General features: G+C 41.7%; 1 protein-coding gene across 4 annotated transcripts in view; it reads left to right on the top strand.

The window, feature by feature from the left end:
* Positions 1-21,779, top strand: part of LOC106091103 (uncharacterized) — a 316,167-nt gene that overhangs the window by 269,348 nt on the left and 25,040 nt on the right. For all 4 annotated transcript variants that reach the window (XM_059360640.1, XM_059360638.1, XM_059360639.1 and 1 more), the window contains one exon: positions 3,475-4,466. In XM_059360640.1, the coding sequence (XP_059216623.1) occupies positions 3,764-4,466 (703 nt within the window). In that variant the 5' untranslated portion in view covers positions 3,475-3,763. The remainder of the gene's footprint in view (positions 1-3,474; positions 4,467-21,779) is intronic.

The following is a 21,779-nucleotide window of genomic DNA, read 5'->3' as shown; positions in this document are numbered from 1 at the left end:
GGAAGGGGTTTCTCTTGACCCTCGACACCACTGGTGAATTTCATAGGAATCGGTTCAGATTTGGATATAGCTGCCATATATGTATATCGTCCGATTTTCATTCCACGAGCGTCTGCAAGCGCATTTATTGACCAATCTTGCCAAAATTTTGCACAATGCTTTCCTTGACAAGTACCACAATATCTGAAAAGTTTGCTTAAAATCGGTTCAGATTTAGATATACCTTCCATATATATGTTTGTCCGATTTTGAGAAATATTGCAATAAAGTGCTAATTTGTCAACCTATTCTCACGAAATTTGGCAGGAAGGGGTTTCTCTTGACTCTCGAAATTACTGGTGAATTTCATAGAAATCGGTTCAGATTTGGATATAGCTGTCATATATGTATATCGTCCGATTTTCATTCCACGAACGTCTGCAAGCGCATTTATTGACCAATCTTGCCAAAATTTTGCACAATGCTTTCCTTGACGACTACCACAATATCTGAAAAGTTTGCTCAAAATCGATTCAGATTTAGATATAGCTCCCATATATATGTTCGTCCGATTTTGAGAAATATTGCAATAAAGTGCTAATTTGTCAACCTATTCTCACGAAATTTGGCAGGAAGGGGTTTCTCTTGACTCTCGAGATTACTGGTGAATTTCATAGAAATCGGTTCAGATTTGCATATAGCTGCCATATATGTATATCGTCCGATTTTCATTCCACGAGCGTCTGCAAGCGCATTTATTGACCAATCTTGCCAAAATTTTGCACAACGCGTTTCTCAACGACTACCACTATATCTCAGAAGTTATGTCGAAATCGGTTCAGATTTAGATATAGCTCCCATATATATGTTCGTCCGATTTTGAGAAATATTGCAATAAAGTGCTAATTTGTTAACCTATTCTCACAAAATTTGGCAGGAAGGGGTTTCTCTTGGCCCTCGACACCACTGGTGAATTTCATAGAAATCGGTTCAGATTTGGATATAGCTGCCATATATGTATATCGTCCGATTTTCATTCCACGAGCCACTGCAAGCGCATTTATTGACCAATCCTCCCAAAATTTTTTACAACTCTTTCCTTAACGACTACCACTATATCTCAGAAGTTATGTCGAAATCGGTTCAGATTTAGATATAGCTTCCATATATATGTTCGTCCGATTTTGAGAAATATTGCAATAAAGTGCAAATTTGTTAACCTATTCTCACGAAATTTGGCAGGAAGGGGTTTCTCTTGACTCTCGAGATGACTGGTGAATTTCATAGAAATCGGTTCAGATTTGGATATAGCTGCCATATATGTATATCGTCCGATTTTCATTCCACGAGCCACTGCAAGCGCATTTATTGACCAATCCTCCCAAAATTTTACACAACTCTTTCCTCAACGACTACCACTATATCTCAGAAGTTATGTCGAAATCGGTTCAGATTTAGATATACCTTCCATATATATGTTCGTCCGATTTTGAGAAATATTGCAATAAAGTGCAAATTTGTTAACCTATTCTCACGAAATTTGGCAGGAAGGGGTTTCTCTTGACCCTCGACATTACTGGTGAATTTCATAGAAATCGGTTCAGATTTGGATATAGCTGCCATATGTGTATATCGTCCGATTTTCATTCCACGAGCGTCTGCAAGCGCATTTATTGACCAATCTTGCCAAAATTTTGCACAATGCTTTCCTTGACAAGTACCACAATATCTGAAAAGTTTGCTTAAAATCGGTTCAGATTTAGATATAGCTCCCATATATATGTTCGTCCGATTTTGAGAAATATTGCATTAAAGTGCTTATTTGTTAACCTATTCTCACAAAATTTGGCAGGAAGGGGTTTCTCTTGACTCTCGAGATGACTGATGAATTTCATAGAAATCGGTTCAGATTTGGATATAGCTGCCATATATGTATATCGTCCGATTTTCATTCCAAGAGCCACTGCAAGCGCATTTATTGACCCATCTTGCCAAAATTTTGCACAACTCTTTCCTCAACGACTACCACTATATCTCAGAAGTTATGTCGAAATCGGTTCAGATTTAGATATAGCTTCCATATATATGTTCGTCCGATTTTGAGAAATATTGCAATAAAGTGCTAATTTGTTAACCTATTCTCACGAAATTTGGCAGGAAGGGGTTTCTCTTGACTCTCGAGATGACTGATGAATTTCATAGAAATCGGTTCAGATTTGGATATAGCTGCCATATATGTATATCGTCCGATTTTCATTCCAAGAGCCACTGCAAGCGCATTTATTGACCCATCTTGCCAAAATTTTGAACAATGCTTTTCTTGACAAGTACCACAATATCTGAAAAGTTTGCTCAAAATCGGTTCAGATTTAGATATAGCTCCCATATATATGTTCGTCCGATTTTGAGAAATATTGCAATAAAGTGCTAATTTGTTAACATATTCTCACGAAATTTGGCAGGAAGGGGTTTCTCTTGACCCTCGACATCACTGGTGAATTTCATAGAAATCGGTTCAGATTTGGATATAGCTGCCATATATGTATATCGTCCGATTTTCATTCCACGAGCCACTGCAAGCGCATTTATTGACCAATCCTCCCAAAATTTTGCACAACTCTTTCCTCGACGACTACCACAATATCTGAGAAGTTTGCTCGAAATCAGTTATGATTTAGATATAGCTCCCATATATATGTTCGTCAGATTTTGGGTAATTTGCAATAATTTTATTATTCGTCAACCGTAGTTAATTCAATTTGAATATATTTGCTCAAAATTTGATAGGGAATGTTTAATAATCCATCTGCAAAAAATAGACCCATGAAGCCCTTTTAGACAATTTTACTTCGCTTTTATGCTTGCACATGTTTTCGCCTTAGTATAGAGCCTCCAGTAAATCAAGCAAAATTTCAATAAAAAGTTTCTCCAAAGATTCTTACCACAAGCACTATTCTCAATACCACTCAATACACCACAAACAACCCAGAGCAATAACCTGCCTTGACCCACTGTACTACAGGCTGGCATAATCTTAGCATATGCTTTGGTGACACATTTCCAAAGTTTTGGTTTTTTGGCAACATTTCAACGAAAGTAGTTTAAAATAATTAAAATGTATTTGCGCCAACAGATTTCCCAGCACATTCACTCCTTCACCACATTACATTGCTCAGCCTACATTTTGATCTACTTCCCCCACCCCCAAGCCAAGTATACTCAAGCTAACAATGTTGACATTCTCTGTGTGTAAAACGATAACAATGTAAATGATGTTGACTTACATGCATATTTTATTTTGTGGCATTCTGGTATTTGGTGCTTGGTGTTTTTTTCTACGTGAGTGTATATCTGTGAGTGTGTGTGTGTGTACCTGTGTAACTCTCATTTTCCATTTCCTGTTTTCCGTTTTATTCTGATTTCGATTATTTTTTTTTTTTTTTGGATGCAACAAAGGCATGCTCATTTTTATTTTCTTTCTGTTACCTTTTACAGATTTTGGCTGCAACCGCAAAACTAGTTTGAAACAGTTTGGCTCTAGCGAAAGCCAAAACGGGGCTAGGGAAAGCTCATCATCCATTGCTACAAAGCCACAGGAAACAGTAACTCCCATTTGACTACTTTTTGGCGCCGAAAACAAACTCAACCAGAGTTTGTTGTCCACAAATTTACTATCAGCGTCAGTTTCAAGCTACATTGAGGCTCTAGTGCTGTTGTACTGTGCTCTGCTCTGCTACACATCCTTGTGCGGTGTTTGTGGTCGAAGATTTAACTCATTTCCAAAATGAATCTCGTAATAGCATCCGTGCTGCTGTTGGCCATGTTGGCCTTTCAGCCGACATTGATTTATGGCTCAAAGAACTTGGCATCGTCGTCATCCGGCGGCAGAACTAGCTCCGCCACCAACATTCACCAAAATGGAAATTCAGCTCGGAAACTGAAATCTAGCAAATACGGCAAAAGACACACGAAGACCGCCGCCGCCGCCACCCCCGATAACGACGAGGCACAGCCATTGTATTCGCCCGCATTATCTGCCTCATCCAAATTGGTTTTGTCCCTCGATTCGGGCGATGTTCTAGTGCGTGCTGCCCGAGGTGCCGCAGTAGATAAACAAAATCCCACGACTGTTGCGACCGGTGTGGGCAATGGTAATGGCAATGGTGGTAAACGTCAAAAAGGCGGCAGCAACAACAACAACAATAAAAAACTAAATAAAAATTCGGGCACACGTGAAAATGGCTCAACGCTTTCGGGTACTGGAGCCGGAGCTGGCTCCAATGGTGGTGGACGCAAACATTTGGAGAAGAAATTTTCTGCCACCTCTGGCTTATCCAATGCTGGTGCCCCACAGCCCCTCAATGGTGGCAACAAAGGAAAACAACGTCAAATGTTAAAATCACAATCGCATCAGGGCAAACGTTCTGGCAACAAAGCAATTAGAGATGATGGCGATACGTTGCCAGGTGGTGAAGGCGAGAAGACATGTAAGTAGGCCCAACACGCATGAAATAGATTAAGCAAAAGGTAAACAATTTTAAAGTTCCATTTGGTACTAGGCTTTAAAAGCGATGAGGGTAAAATGGAGAAGGATATCATCCCATGAAGATCTAGTTTTATAAAAAAATTTGATTTGTTTTTAAAGAAAATGGGTTTAAGTGTTTGGCGTTAGAGAAAATTTGTCCTTAGGGAAAATTTCAGATTTCGAATTCAAAGGTTAGGTCAGAGAGGCGGTTGGTTAGTTTGAGTGGAGTGGACGTGTTTTTATTTCGCTCCTCAAAGAAAAAAAAAAACAAATAAGAGCGTGCTAAGTTCGTCCGGGTCGAATCCGATATACCCTCCACCATGGATCGCATTTGTCGAGTTCTTTGCGCGGTATCTCTTTTTAGACAAACATAGAATAATTAATAAGAACTGTTATGCTAATAGAGCTATATCAAGTTATAGTCCGATTGGGACCATAAGTGAATTGAATGTTGAAGACCATAGTAGAAGTCATTTGGGTAAAATTTTAGTCCATTCGTATAAGAATTGTCGCTTGTAGGGGCTCAAGAAGCGAAATCGGGAGATCAGTTTATATGGGAGCTGTATCAAGCTATAGATCGATTCAGACCATATTAGACACGTATGTTGAAATTCATGGGAGAAGCCGTTGTACAAAATTTCTGCCAAATCGGATGAGAATTGCGCCCTCTAGAAGCTCAAGAAGTCAAGATCCCAGATCGATTTATAAGGCAGCTTTATCAGGTTATGAACCGAATTGAATCATGCTTGGCACAGTTATTGGAAACCGTAATAATACACCTCATGCAATATTTCAGTCAAATCGGATGAGAATTGCCCCTTCTATTTAGAGGCTCAAGAAGTCAAGACCCAAAATCGGTTTATATGACAGCTATACCAGGTTATGAACCGATTTTAATCATACTCAGCACCGTTGTTGGAAGTAATACCAAAACACCACGTGCAAAATTTCAGTCAAATCGGACGAGAATTGCGCCCTCTAGCGGCTCAAGAAGTCAAGATCCTAGATCGGTTTATATGGCAGCTATACCAGGTTATGAACCGATTTCAACCATACTCAGCACCGTTGTTGGAAGTGATACCAAAACACCACGTGCAAAATTTCAGTCAAATTGGACGAGAATTGCCCCTTCTAGAGGCTCAACAAGTCAAGAACCAAAATCGGTTTATCGGACAGCTATATCAGGTTATTAACCGATTTCAACCATACTCAGCATCGTTGTTGGAAGTAATACCAAAACACCACGTGCAAAATTTCAGTCAAATCGGACGAGAATTGCGCCCTCTAACGGCTCAAGAAGTCAAGATCCCAGATCGATTTATAAGGCAGCTATATCAGGTTATGAACCGAATTGAATCATGCTTGGCACAGTTATTGGAAACCGTAATAATACACCTCATGCAATATTTCAGCCTTATTGGATGAGAATTACGCCCTCTAGAGGCTCAAGAAGTCAAGATCCCAGATCGGTTTATATGGCAGCTATATCAGGTTATATACCGATTTGAGCCATACTTAGCACAGTTATTGGAAATCATAATAATACACATCATGCAAAATTTCAACCGAATCGGATGAGAATTGCGCCCTCTAATGGCTCAAGAAGTCAAGCTCCCAGATCGGTTTATATGACAGCTATACCAGGTTATGAACCGATTTTAATCATACTTAGCACCGTTGTTGGAAGTGCTACCAAAACACCACGTGCAAAATTTCAGTCAAATCGGATGAGAATTGCGCCCTCTAGAGGCTCAAGAAGTCAAGATCCCAGTTCGGTTTATATGGCAGCTATACCAGGTTATGAACCGATTTCAACCATACTCAGCACCGTTGTTGGAAGTGATACCAAAACACCACGTGCAAAATTTGAGTCAAATCGGACGAGAATTGCGCCTTCTAGAGGCTCAAGAAGTCAAGACCCATGATCGCTTTATATGGCAGCTGTATCAAAACATTGACCTATTTGGCCCATTTACAATCCCAACCGACCTACACTAATCAAAAGTATTTGTGCAAAATTTCAAGCGCCTTGCTTTACTCCTTTGAAAGTTTGCGTGCTTTTGACAGACGGAAGAACGGACAGACGGACGAACAGACGGACGGACAGACTGTCGAACAGACTGTCGAACAGACGGACGAACAGACGGACGGACGGACGAACAGTCGGACGGACGGACAGAAGGACGCACGGACGGTCTTGGCTAGATCGACTTAAAATGACATGACGATCAAAAAAAGATATACTTTAGAGGTCTATATTTCGAGGTGCCACAAATAGAATGACGAAATTAGTATACCCCCATTCTATCTTTATCTCGGAATAGTTACTACCTATTACGATAAAATGTTAAGGCCTTATGTAGTTACTACCTATTACGATAAAATGTTAAAGCCTTTTAGAGTAGGCCAAAAATGGACTCCAAAGACTCAACAGCTACGGTGGTGGGGTCAGACCGTAGCGTGTTGTCCTCCCCTCCTATAGGTGTGGGTGCCTTTGCACCCGTAGTCCAGATTAATGCTTCAAGCGCACAACTAGTCGTCAGACTAATTAATGAGGAAGAGACAGATAAACCAGAGGGATGAACAGTTCATCCCCAGACTTTAAGTAAAGGTGGTGTTTCTGAATCGGATTCAGACAGCGAAGGTGCCAATGAAACTGTCATCACAGCCGAATCGAGCGATGAGGGCATCAGGATGACGGCAGAAGTGAACGATGGCTTTGCTAAGCTCACAAGCAGACCGGGAAAGCGATCCGGTGCACAACAAAGGAGACAGAGGCGTATTTACCGACAGCGCAATCGAGCGAAAGTGCAGGATGCTGGAAGGGATAGAACTGACATTCCAAGCACTTCTGCGGAAGCTGAAAAAAGAATGAGATATCCCGAAGAGCATAACACTGCTAAAATGCTGATGAAGAAAAAGAGCTCCTAGCTTTCAAGTACTCTGGAAAAACCAAGCCAGCCATACCGCAATGGAGACTCCAGACAGTGTCCTGCGGAGGTGGACAAAGTCAGAACAGGAACAAAGGATGAGCGCACGGCCCCTGAGTCTTCATGGAGAAGTCTGAGCCTGAGTCTTCACGAAAGGGAAAGATGGTCGCTGAGAATGGTAAGGAGCCGTCCCTCTTACGCCAGAGTGGCAAGGAAGCAAAACAGAGATGAGCTGACTTGTACAGTCATCAATATTGGCTATGCATCCGGTACGATTCCACCAGATTATCACTCCCAAATGGAAGATCTGGTTAACAATCAGATTTTCGAAAATGTGTGGAACTCTGTAGAGGGTCCACCCATGCGAATGATGAGCTGCGAGTATAGGCGGGACATCTTCGACGGAAACTGGAAAAAGAATCATATCTCCCGAAGAGCATAACACTGCTAAAATGCTGAAGAAGAAAAAGAGCTCCCCGCTTTCAGGTTCTCTGGGAGAACGAAGCCAGCCATCCCGCAATGGAGACTCCAGACAGTGTCCTGCGGAGGTAGACAAAGTCGGAAAAGGGACAAAGGAAACGCGCACGGCCCCTAAGTCTTCATGGAGGACTGTGACTTCCTGAAACTGAGACCACAGCCATCACGGAGGGGGAAGATGGTCGCTGAGAATGATAAGGAGCCGCCCTTTTACGCCAAAATGGCAAGAAAGCACAACAGAGATGAGCGTACCTATGCAGTCATCAATATCGGCTGTGCATCGGGTAGGATTCCACCAGATCATCGGTCCCAAGTGGGATCTATCGGATTTTCGAATATGTGTGGAACTCTGTAGAGGGTCCACCCATGCGAATGATGAGCTGCGAGTATAGGCGGGACATCTTCTACGGAAGCTGGAAAAAGAATCAGATCTCCCGAAGAGCATAACACTGCTAAAATGCTGAAGAAGAAAAAGGGCTCCCCACTGGGAAAACCAAGCCAGCCATCTCGCAAAGGAGACACCAGACAGTGTCCTGCGGAGGTAGACAAAGTCGGAACAAGAACGAAGGAAGTCTTCATGAAAGACTGTGACTTCCTGAGACTGAGACCACAGCCATCATGGAAGGGGAAAATGATCGCTGAGAATGGTAAAGAGCCGCCCTCTAACCTCAAAGTAACAAGGACAACAGAGATGAGCGCAACAGAGATGAGCACAACAGAGATGAGCACAACAGAGATGAGCACAACAGAGATGAGCACAACAGAGATGAGCACAACAGAGATGAGCGCAACAGAGATGAGCACAACAGAGATGAGCGGACCTATGCAGTCATCAATATCGGCTGTGCATCTGGTAGAATTCCACCATATCATCGGTCCCAACTGGAGGATCTGGTTAAATATTGGATTTTCGAACATGTCTGGAACTCTGTAGAGGGTCCACCCATACAAATGATGAGCTGCGAGTATAGCGGGGACATCTTTACGCTGCGTTTTGCATCGGCGGAATCTATTGATACCGTCAAACAGCTCGTCAGAGGTATCCACGCTCCCTGGGAGGGCGCAAAGCTCGACCTGGTGAGAAAGATAAATATCCCCCAGCTCACAAAGCCGACGGTCTTCATCAAGGGATGGGGCAGTAAATTTCTGACGGAACACATGTTGGGATTCTTGGGCAAGCAAAATCAAGGTTTGGTCGCAGAGAAGTGGGAGGTCTAGCACAGGGAGGAGAAGGAGGAAGGAACTCTCCTTGTGGTTGGCATTGATCAAGTCTCCGTGAACAGTTGGACTAAAACTAAAGGCATGGCCCACTAAGGGAGCAAAGCTGTCTTTTTCAAGATTGGGAAGACTAGGATAGGCAGAAATTCTCATTTTGAGACATCAGGCCGTGCAGTGGCAGTTGACTCTATACCACCCAACGAACAGGGGGCTGATAACGAGACAATCATGGCCTCTAACAATATTGGAAAGACTAGGATAAGCAAAGATCCTAATACTAAAATATCAGGCAGTGCAGTGGCGAGAGACCCAACGCAGACGACGGTCCCATGACCGACTTCAAGATTCGGAATACTGAGAAAGGTAAAGATCCTTATATTAAAACTTTAGGCAGCGCGGGGACAGGAGTCTCAAGCCTAACGAACAGGGAGCCGATGATCTGAGGATCCTACTACTCCCAAGAAGCCCACTTAAGATTTGGAGGACTAAGATAGACAAAGAACCTAGTATTGAGACATCAGGCAATACAGGGAATGAAAAATCAATACAGCCTAACGAACAGGGACCCGACGATTGAACCACTACCGACTCCATAAACAGTCAGAAGACTAGGTTAGGCAAAGAACCTAATACGATGACATCAGGCAGTGCAGTGACAGGAAAGTCAATGCACTTACTTACGTCTTAGTAGTTTGGTGGACTGGTATAGAGAAAAAGTGCAACATAAGGACCATACAACAGGTTCAGAGAACATGTTGTCTTGGCATAGGCAGAGCGATGAGGACCACGCCCACTAGGGCACTGGAGGCTATTCTAGATATCCGACCCATTGGCATGCAGATTAAGTGTGAGGCAGCCACTGCCGCTATGAGACTTAAGGCGATGGGTGAATTGATTGAGGATGGGAGCAGCTCATGCCATAGTGGTATAATCGAGGCGACGATAGGAAACCTGGAAGGAAGGGAAGATGTTTCCGATCGGATACCTGAGATGAACCTTGAAGTAGAGTGCGAGGCACTGCTGCCATCGGCACAGTCTTGGGTTGACGAAACCCTAGTATTGTCATCTGAAAGATCATGTTACACGGATGGATCAAAGCTAGAGGACAGAGTGGGCCTGGGTGTCTACATTGAGAACCCAGGGACTGAGATCTGTTTTAGACTGCCTGATCATAATACGGTCCTGCAGGCGGAGATCCGGGCGATCACGGAATGCGTGAAGTGGTATGGTGCTAACGCGAGGACGTCGAGTGTGAACATCTTTACGGACAGTAAAATTGCCATAAAGGCAATAACTACCAGGACGGTAAGGTCACGAACAATCTTGGAGTGTAAGAAGGAGATTAACGCCTTCTCCGAGGATGGCAAAATCCGCATCGTTTGGGTGCCGGGCCATAACGGAGCAAGGGGGAATGAAAGGGCAGATGATTTGGCGGTGAAGGCCAGAGGACTGCCGTCAACAAACTTGGTTAACCCGAAGCCTTTCGGGTCGACGCAGTCTGAGTTAAAGGAGTGGGCGGCGAATGCGCATGCAACATTGTGGAACAGCGAAACGGTCGGTAGGACGACGAAAGTCCTATAGGGGGAACCAGATCGTGAGAAGACGAGGCTATCACTGAAAGGAAATAAGAAGTAGGTCAGTATAGCTCTTGGTATCATAACGGGACACATAGGAGTATGAGCTCACTTATGTAAAATCGGTGCGGCATGTGAAAGCATCTGTTGGGCATGCGGGGAAGATGATGAGACGTTGGAGCATTTCCTTTGTCATATCCCGGCTTTCGCGTCTAACAGATACCGGCACTTAGGTGGGGACACAATACCAGACATGAACCAAAGGAATTCCTAACTTAAAAATTTCTTTAAAAATAAAGATATTAAGCTGAAACTGTGCACAGATTTTTTTTTTTCTCCTTTAGCAGGTTAGGTTCGAAGATGGGCAATATCGGACTATATCTTGATATAACCCCCATATAGACCGATCCGCCGATTTAGGGACTTAGGCCCATAAAAGCCACATTTCTTATCCAATTTTGCTGAAATTTGGGACAGTGCGCTATGATAGGCCCCACGACATATTGCTTCAATTTGGCCCAGATCGGTTCAGATTTGGATATAGCTGCCATATAGACCGATACGCCGATTTAGGGTTTTAAGCCCATAAAGGCCACACTTATTATCCGATTTTGCTGAAATTCGGGACAGTGAGTTGTGTTAGGCCCTTCGACATACTTCTTCAATTTGGCCCAGATCGATCCAGATTTGGATATAGCTGCCATATAGACCGATCTCTAGATTTAGGGTCTTAGACCCATAAAAGGCGCATTTATTACCCGATTTCGCCAAAATTTATCGAAGTGAGTTGTGTTAGGCCCTTCGACATCTATCTTCAATTTGACACAGATCGGTTCAGATTTGGATATAGCTGTCATATAGACCGATCCACCTATTTAGGGTCTTAGGCCCATAAAAGCCACATTTATTATTCGATGTTGCTGAAATTTGGTACAGTAAGTTAAGTTAAGCCCTTCGACATCCTTCTTCAATTTAGCTCAGATCGGTCCAGATTAGAATATAGCTGTCATATAGACCGATTACACGATTTAAGGTTTTGGGCCCATAAAACGCACATTTATTAATCGATTTCGGTGAAATTGGGGACAGAGAGTTGTATTAGGCCAGTAGACATCTATTTTTAATTTTGCTCAGATCGGTCCAGATTTGAATATAGCTGCCATATAGACTGATCACTCGATTTAAGGTTTTGGGCCTATAAAAGACGCATTTACTCGCCGAAATTTGGGACTGTGAGTTGTGTTGGGCCCTTCGACATTTTTCTTCAATTTGGCTCAGATCTGCCCAGATTTGAATATAGCTGCCATATAGACAGATCTCTCGATTTAGGGTTTTGGGCCATAAAAGTTGCATTTATTGTCCGATTTCGCCGAAATTTGGGACAGTGAGTTGCGTTAGGCCCTTCAACATCCTTCTTCAGTTTGGCGCAGATCGGTCCAGATTTGGATATAGCTGTCATATTGACCGATCTCTCGATTTAAGGTCTTGCGGCCATAAAGGCGTATTTATTGTCCGATTTTGCCCAAATTTCGGACAACATCCTTCTTCAGTTTGGCGCAGATCGGACCAGATTTGGATATAGCTGTCATATAGACCGATCACTCGATTTAAGGTTTTGGGCCCATAAAAGGCGCATTTACTCGCCGAAATTTGGGACAGTGAGTTGTGTTGGGCCCTTCGACATTCTTCTTCAATTTGGCTCAGATCTGTCCAGATTTGGATATAGCTGCCATATAGACAGATCTCTCGATTTAGGGTTTTGGGCCCATAAAAGTTGCATTTATTGTCCGATTTTGCTGGAATTTGGCACACTGAGTTGTGTTAGTACCTGTAACATCTTACTTCAATTTGGCCCAGATCGGTCCAGATTTAGATATAGCTGTCATATAGACCGATCTGTCGATTTAATATCTTGCGGCCAAAAAGGGGCATTTATTGTCCGATTTTGTCCAAATTTGGAACTCTGAGTTGTGTTGGGCCTCTCGACATCCTTCTTCAATTTGGCTTAGATCGGTCAAGATTTGGATATAGCTGTCATATAGACCGATCTCTCGATTTAAAGCTTTGGGGCCCACAAAAAATTGTTATAAAAATTTTATTAAAACAATATTTCCCATTTCATTTTTAGAGAAATATTTATAAAACATTTTCTTTAGAGGTTTATATATATTAAACTTTTTTTCTTGGGGTACTATTGCTACCATTTGTAAGTAAAATTTATTTATACTCTCATTAAAATGTCTAGAGACCAAATCCTTATTAGAACAGGATTTGGTCTCTTCTTCTTCTTTTGCCTTGCCAGGGTAAATGTGCGTTGCCACTTCAATAAATTCCCAATAATAAAATGACCTTGGAAAAATATGTCCCATTTTTATAGTCCAACAATAGCCCCTATTGTCCGCCAGCAATAGAAAATTCACCTGACCTTGCCTAATCGGCTAAATACAATGCCAAACATATGTGGGTGTGTGGGTGAATGATAGCGAATAACGCATGTACCAGCACACATACACACAAGTGATGCTATCACCATTTTTAACATTGCCATTTACATTTTTTATGGTTTTGAACTTATACGAAATGCGATGTGATTTTCTTTCCATTATTCCAACGACGATGTAATCGAATGTAACTGCACATAACGACCAACATGGTACGACATAGCGTTACCACCACGAGTGTGGAAAATCACTTTAAAATCCCTCAAGGTTTCCATTTCCAATACCCATAAACTAAGCTTTTTAATATTTTATGAGCAAAAGAGCGGGAGAGAGCAATAAACGGCAAGGATATTTGCAGCAGAGTTGCCATTTAAGCAATTTCCAATAATACAATAACGGTTTATATGGCAGCTATATCAGGCTATGAACCGATTTTGATCATACTTAGCACAATTGGCATGGAAGTTATACCGAAACATAACGCGCAAAATTTCGAATAAGAATTGCGCCCTCTAGAAGCTCAAGAAGTCGACACCCAAGATTGGGCTGAGCGCCGTTTATCAATCAGAAGAAAGACAATAACCGTGACTGATCCGAAGAGATGCTCTAGGGTGTTCAACCGTCAATTTATTGTGCATTCCGAGAGTGACAGAGCAAGGAGGGCAACCATTCGTCGTTTTCGTGGTCTCCGAGCCGATGAACAGCCATCACAATTTACCGAAGGCAAAGTTACGAATGTCATCCGTGACGCCAAATCATCTAAGGCGTTGGGCCCCCATGGAATCTCTACATTGATGTTGAAGAATCTGGATTCACCTGGAGTTGAGTACCTTACCTTCTTTTTATAGCCGAGTCCGAACAGAGTACCGCAGTGCGACACCTCTTTTGAGGAGAAGTTTCTACATGGCAAAGTCCTTCACAAATATCGCCAACATTAGTAGGGGACAACCACCGCTGAAAATTTTATGAAGCTCACGCCAGGATTTGAACCCAGGCGTTTAGCGTCAGGGCGGACATGCTAACCTCTGCGCTACGGTGGCCTCCACGAACTTAGCCCTGAAAAAAATATCAGCATCGTGCTCTGCTCTCAAATTTCTTTTATTTGAGCCCCAATTGCCATTCGTTTAGGGGGAGTTTAAGGGGTGAGACGACCCCAAAACACTTGGCCTTAAAATTGGATATCAAATTTTTCCGTTTTCTTCTATCAAATAAGTATAGAAGGCACACATGCACGTTTTGAAAGGATGAGTTTATGGGGCGGATCCTGAAGTAATATCAGCATCGTGCTAGAGCACGATTTTGTTTGAGCCACATCATGTCATCATTTTGACAGTGGCGATCAAGATTTTCAGGGCTACGGGTCTCGTTCAGATCCATATATATATATATATATATATATATATATATATATATATATATATATATATATATATATATATATATATATATATATATATATATATATATATATATATATATATATATATATATATATTCAGATCGTCGTAAAATTCTAAGACGATTTAACGATCCGTGTGTCTGTCCATCTATCCGTCTGCCCAGCTGTCTGTCTGACCATCTGTCCGTCCGTCCTTCCCTCTGTTCTAATCACTTTACAGCCTTCCAAAATTGAGATATTGAGCTGAAATTTGGCACAGATACGTCTTTTTGACGCGCGCTGGTTAAGTTCTTGAACGGGCCAAATCGGATCATATTTGGATATAGCTGCTATATAGACCGATCTGCCGATAAAGGGTCTAACGGCCATAAATGCTTTATTTTTCCCGATTTCGCTGAAAATTGACACAGTGAGTAGCTAAAAGCTTTCCGATATCTGACCAAAATATGGTTCAGATCGGACTACATTTAGATATAGCTGCCATATAGACCGATCTCCCGTTTAAGGGTCTGAAGCCCATAAATGCTTTAGTTTTTATCCGATTTCGCTGAAATTTGAAACAGTGGGTTCTTTTAAGCCTACCGACATCTGACCTAAATATGGATTAGATCGGTCCATATTTAGATATAGCTGCCATATAGACCGATCTCCCGATTAAGGGTCTAAAGCCCATAAATGCTTTATTTTTTATCCGATTTTGCTGGAATTTGGAACAGTGAGTAGTTTAAGGCTTCGCGACTTCTGACCCAAATATGGTTCAGATCGGACTATAGCTGCCATATAGGCCGATCTCCCGATAAAGGGTTTAAAGCCCATAAATGCTTTATTTTTTATCCGATTTGGCTGAAATTTAAAACAGTGAGTAGTTTAAGGCTTCCCGACTTCTGACCCAAATATGGTTCAGATCGGACTATATTTGTATATAGCTGCCATATAGGCCGATCTCCCGATAAAGGGTTTAAAGCCCATAAATGCTTTATTTTTTATCCGATTTGGCTGAAATTTGAAACAGTGGGTAGTTTAAGGCTTCCCGACTTCTGGCCCAAATATGGTTCAGATCGGACGATTTTTGTATATAGCTGCCATATATACCGATCTGCCGATAAAAGGGTCTGAAGCCCATGAAAGCTCTATTTATTATCCGATTTCGCTGAAATTTGGATCAGTGAGTTGTTTTAGGCCTCCCAACATCCGACCTAAATGTGTTTCAGATCGGACTATATTTGTATATAGCTGCCATATAGGCCGATCTCCCGATAAAGGGTTTAAAGCCCATAAATGCTTTATTTTTTATCCGATTTCGCTGAAATTTGACACATTGAGTAGCTTACGGCTTCCCGACAACTGACCCATATATGATTGAGATCGGACTATATTTAGATATAGCTACCATATAGACCGATCTCCCGACAAAAAGGTCTGAAGACCACAAAAGCTTTATTTATTACCCGATTTCGCTGAAATTTGAAGCAGTGAGTAGTTTTACGCCTCCCAACATCCGACTCAAATTTAATTCAGATCGGACTGTATTTAGATATAGCTGTCATATAGACCAATCTGCCGATAAAGGGTCTGAAGCCCATAATAGCTTTATGTATTACCCGATTTTGTTGAAATTTTCAAAACAAAATTCAACAGTGACTTACCCGAGTTGGTGGGTATCCAAAGTTCGTCCTGGCCGAACTTAATGCCTTTTTACTTGTTTCTGTTTAGCCGAGGGACCACAACTTCAGTATTTTCTCCAAGGCTGAAACTAATATAACGATGATCAGAGAAGCTGTGATCATCCCAAACTTCCCAGTCGCATATTCTTCCACTTATATTCTTATTCTTCTATATATCATTTATTTGAACCCCAAATTGCCATTGCCTTGAAAATTGGATATCAAATTCGTTTTCTAATCTCATTTAAACACCTTATTGCAACAGTCAGCAAATATGTCCGGTTTGGTGTATTGGCCCTAAAAACTATCAAATTTAGTTCCACTCTCTTTAAGACCCAAATAGTCCTGGTGAGCAAATACGTCCTATTTGGGGGTTGTTATGGTGGTGGGATGTCCGCTAGACAGTTGGCCGCTAATGTTGATATCAGATACGTGGTCTACTCCCACATAGCTTTAATTTGAGTCCCATATTTTCATAGTCATCAAACATGACCGGCTTGGGGGGTGTTTTGAGGGATGGGCGGCCACTCAGTGAGTTGGCCTTGAAAATATATATCGGATTCGTGTTCCACTTTAAAAACCCTCTTATTTGAGCCTCATATTGCAATAGTCAGAAAATACTTAGTATTTGGGTGGTGTTGTGGGGGTGGGGTGGCCCTATAGACACTTTTCCCGGATATTGATATCAGATTCGTGCTTTACTCCCAAAGACCTTTCATTTGAGCCCCATATTGCAATGGTCGTAAATTTGTCCGCTTTGGGGGATGTTTTTGGTGAGAGGCGGCCCCCCAAACACTTGGTCCCATATTTGGATATCAGATTCGTATTCTGCATTCAAATACCTTTTATTTAAGCCCCATATTCCCATGGTCAGTAAATAAGTCCTGTTTGGGGGGTTTTTTGGAAAAGGGGTGGACACCTGGAAACGTGGTCCCATATTTGGATATTAGATTCGTATTCTACTCGCAAATACCTTTCATTTGAGTCCCATATTGCCATGGTCGGTAAATATGTCCGATTTAGAGGTGTTTTGGGGCTTGGGCTGGTCCCCCTAACACTTGGTTCGACAATTGGATATCAGATAGGTTTTCTTATCCTAAATACCTTTCTTTTGAGTCCCATATTGTAGTTATTGGTCTCAATATATGTTTGGTAGGTTTTAGGGTGGGGCGGCCCCCCTAGGTACCCCATCCGAAATTTAGAGAGCACACAAAATTTCGCTTAAATCGCTCCACCCATCTCCGAGATCTGGCGTTTCTGAAAATTAGGGAAAGGGGGAGGGTCCGTTCCCCCTTCAGATATCAAAAAATGTAGTACCCTATTTTCACCATGGGGTCATTATGCACCATATGTGAAAATTTCAAAAAAATCGGTTCAGCCGTTTCTGAGTCTATAAGGAACACACAAACATACAAACAAACAAACAAATATTCAATAAGCAGCTCACCCCTTTCGTTGACATCCGAACTTCCCCATATCTGGTGTGGTGCATTAGCATCACTTCCTATAATGACGCTTTTCTTCCCCACAGAAGCAGCTTCAACCAGCGACTTAAGGTTTGAAGGCGGCAACTCTGAATCGTGTGCCATATATAGGGAAGCCAGCCAGTAATGGGACCTATTTATTTCAAGGCTGGCTTCTACTAAACCTTCAGTGCTTAGCGACGGAAGAAGAAAAACATTTAGACTACTCTTTGCAAAAATACAGGCTCTGTGACTCCCATTCCCCGTACCCTTGAGAAGTTTAAATCCCGGTAGTTTTAGTCCACGAACCCCACCTCCACACACCCATGGTTTCTGGATAAGAACCACGTCAAATCCCCCAGCCATCAGGTGGACCTTAGTGCCGCCGAATGGGGTAAAACCACCTCCACACACCCATGGTTCATTGATAAGAACCACGTCAGATCCCCCAGCCATCAGGAGGGCCTTTAGTGCCGCCGAATGGGGTAAAACCATTTTCGGATTTCAACTCCAATTGCAGCCCGTCTACATATTGCCCAGCTTCCCCTATGAAGTCGCCTTGTCTAAAATCACTCGCAAGGATATCGATCTGGATGTGATCTGTTGAGGAACCGTTATGATTCGAATTGGACAACCTTGGTCAACTTCCTAAACAGGTGGATCTCAGTCTCGCTGGGTTAAAGTTCAGACCTCTTGGTCAAGCCCAATCTTATGCTCCTCCTTCTCCTCCTTAGTGTAGATCTGATCGGGATTGCTGACTCTTCGAAGTATTACCACATCTTTTATGTTCAAATCCCACTTATTTCCTTGAGGAATCTCCTGAGTCATTCTAATATGCATCCTTGTATTGTGAGTTCCACAATTTTTTCACATGTTCCTTTACATATGGCTTAGCCAGTGTCTACATACTCTGGATCGTTATGCATTAGACTGTATATCTAGATCTAAACCTGAAGCAATATAAGCGAAAATTGCCTGCATAGCATAAAATGAAGCTCCAAAAGTCTATGTTGTTTTAGTAAAATAGTTCAATATGGCAACACTGCCTACAGGTATCTTCAGGTACTACAACACCAAAAACGCTGGCATATCAGAAAACGAACAAACGAAAAAGGATTCACGTTTTATATGTCCTTTCTTTTAGTGCCTTTTTGTGTTGTTGTTGTATATGACCGTTCGTGTGTGCAGAGGCTTTAAAAGGTAAAGGAAGCATCGACAAACAAACCCACTATGCCACCAAGGTTGAGCCATAACAAAAAGGGGATTTTCGAAGAACAAATAAAGGATTTTTTGTCATACAAATAAAAGGAAATCCTGTTGAGATTACATCGTTTAACACGTCAAAGGAAGAAAAAGAGTTCAAGCATTTGTTTTGTGCTGTGTGCCAATAAAAAGCCATTAACGTTCTTTTTTTTTTTTTTTTGCTCCCCCTCTCTGCACATTCGACATTCAAACTTAATCGAAATGATTTCTCTTGAGAGCTGGTTGGAGTGGGAGATTTTTTCACAAAAATTGTTAATTAATCTGAAACCAATGCCCAAAAGGATCTGTGTGTTTAAAGTCCTTTTGTTGAAATTGAGGTAAATTGCTGCACACTTCTCAGTTTAATGGGAACACCCATACATATATACATATAGGTGTATGTTATTTGTGTTAGAGTTTTTCATGGTCCAATTTGTGCTGAGCTCAGCATTAATATTTGATTGCACTCCTTATTTATTTTTATATTCAAATTAATTTTTCTCTATTTTTCCTACACTCGTAAACTTGTAAAAGTTTATTTTTATTTCAAATTGCATAACCCACTTTCAGCTATGCATGACTTCACAAAATATTTTTCAAGATATTTTTTTCATAGATCTTTCCTGTTGGTTTTTTTTTTGCTCTTCTTTCATTATTTCTTATCACAACATAGTCGTAGTCTCTTTGTGACTTCTTCTCTTGTATCCAAAAGTGTATTTCAGTTATAAAATATATTTTTTGAGCAGAGTGGTAGAGTTATAGTGGGGTAATGACTAAGCCGACAAAACTCTAAAAGGCATGTAGCCTTTTACCCTTGCGGAAGGGTACTTTTAATACTCTTTTCCGGGGGAAGGTTACCTATAATAGCCTTTTACCTTTGGGGAAGGGAACTTTTAATACCCTTTCCCTTGGGCAACGGTACTTTTAATACCCTTTCCCTTGGACAACGGTACTTTTAATACCCTTTCCCTTGGGGAAGTGTACTTTCAATACCTTATCCCTTGGGGAAGGGTACTTTTAATACCCTTTCCTTTGGTGAAGGGTACTTTTAATACCCTTTTACTGGGGGAAAGGTACTTTTAATACCCTTTCCCTTGGGAAAGGGTACTTTTAAAACCCCTTCCCTTGGGAAAGAGTACTTTTAATATCCTTTCCCTTGGGAAAGGGTACTTTTAATACCCTTTCTCTCGAAGAAGGGTACTTTCAATGCCCCTTCCCTTGGTGAAAGGTACTTTTAATACCCTTTCACTGGGGAAAAGGTACTTTTAATACCCTTTTACTGGGGAAAAGGTACTTTTAATACCCTTTTACTGGGGAAAAGGTACTTTTAATACCCTTTCACTGGGGAAAAGGTACTTTTAATACCCTTTCACTGGGGGAAAGGTACTTTTAATACCCTTTCCCTTGGGGAAGTATACTTTCAATACCTTATCCCTTGGGGAAGGGTACTTTAATACCCTTTCTTTTAATTCCCTTTCCCTTGGGGAAGGGTACTTTCAATACCCCTTCCCTTGGTGAAGGGTACTTTTAATACCCTTCCACTGGGGGAAAGGTACTTTTAATACCCTTTTACTGGGGGGAAGGTACTTTTATTACCCTTTACTAATATAACGATGATCAGAGAAGCTGTGATCATCCCAAACTTCCCAGTCGCATATTTTTCCACTTATATCTTCCTATATAAAGGCAGTATCTAGTACCTCCTGCCTGTTCCTGGTAATAAGGTCGGTTTAGCCCCTTTATTCCAAATCGCCAGATTGCAACTTATTGTATATTCTATAAGCATAAGGGGGAAAGGTACTTTAAATACCCTTTCTCTTGGGGAAGTGTACTTTCAATACCCTATCCCTTGGGAAAGGGTACTTTTAATACCCATTCCCTGGAGAAAGGCACTTCCGATACCCTTTCCTGGGGAAGGCACTTTCAATACCATTTCCCTTGGGAAAGTGTACTTTCCCGTGGAGGGGGGTACTGTTAATACCATTTCCCTTGGGGAAGGATACTTTTTATACCCTCTCCCTTGGGAAAGGGTACTTTTAATACCCTTTCCCTTGGGGAAGGGTACTTTTAATACCCTTTCCCTTGGAGAAGGTTACTTTTAATACCCTTTCACTGAGGAAAAGGTTACTTTTAATACCCTTTCACTGGGCAAAAGGTACTTTTAATACCCTTTCCCTTGGACAACGGTACTTTGAATACCCTTTCTCTTGGGGAAGTGTACTTTCAATACCTTATCCCTTGGGGAAGGGTACTTTTAATACCCTTTCCTTTGATAAAGGGTACTTTTAATACCTCTTCCCTTGGTGAAGGGTACTTTTAATACCCTTTCCTTTGGTAATGGGTACTTTAAATACCCCTTCCCTTTGTGAAGGGTACTTTTAATACCCTTTCCCTTGGGCAACTGCACTTTTAATACCCATTCCCTTGGGGAAGTATACTTTCAATACCTTATCCCTTGGGGAAGGGTATTTTTAATACCCTTTCCCTGGGGAAAGGCACTTCCGATAGCCTTTTCCTGGGGAAAGGCACTTTTAATACCATTTCCCTTGGGAAAGTGTACTTTCCCGTGTAGAGGGAAGGGTACTTTTAATACCCTTTCCCTTGGGGAAGGGTACTTTTAATACCCTTTCCCTTGTGGAAGGGTACTTTTAATACCCTTTCCCATGGGGAAGGGTACTTTTAATACCCCTTCCCTTGGTGAAGGGTACTTTTAATACCCTTTCCCTTGAGGAAGGGTACTTTTAATACCCTTTCCCTTGGGGAAGGGTACTTTTAATACCCTTTCCCTTGAGGAAGGGTACTTTTAATACCCTTTCCCTTGGGCAACGGTACTTTTAATACCCTTTCCCTTGGGGTAGGGTACTTTT

The sequence above is a fragment of the Stomoxys calcitrans genome, chromosome 1 (assembly GCF_963082655.1).
Source record: "Stomoxys calcitrans chromosome 1, idStoCalc2.1, whole genome shotgun sequence".
Taxonomy (NCBI): domain Eukaryota; kingdom Metazoa; phylum Arthropoda; class Insecta; order Diptera; family Muscidae; genus Stomoxys; species Stomoxys calcitrans.
Note: the sequence above shows the minus strand (reverse complement) of the source record. Positions and strands in the feature narration are given on the sequence as shown.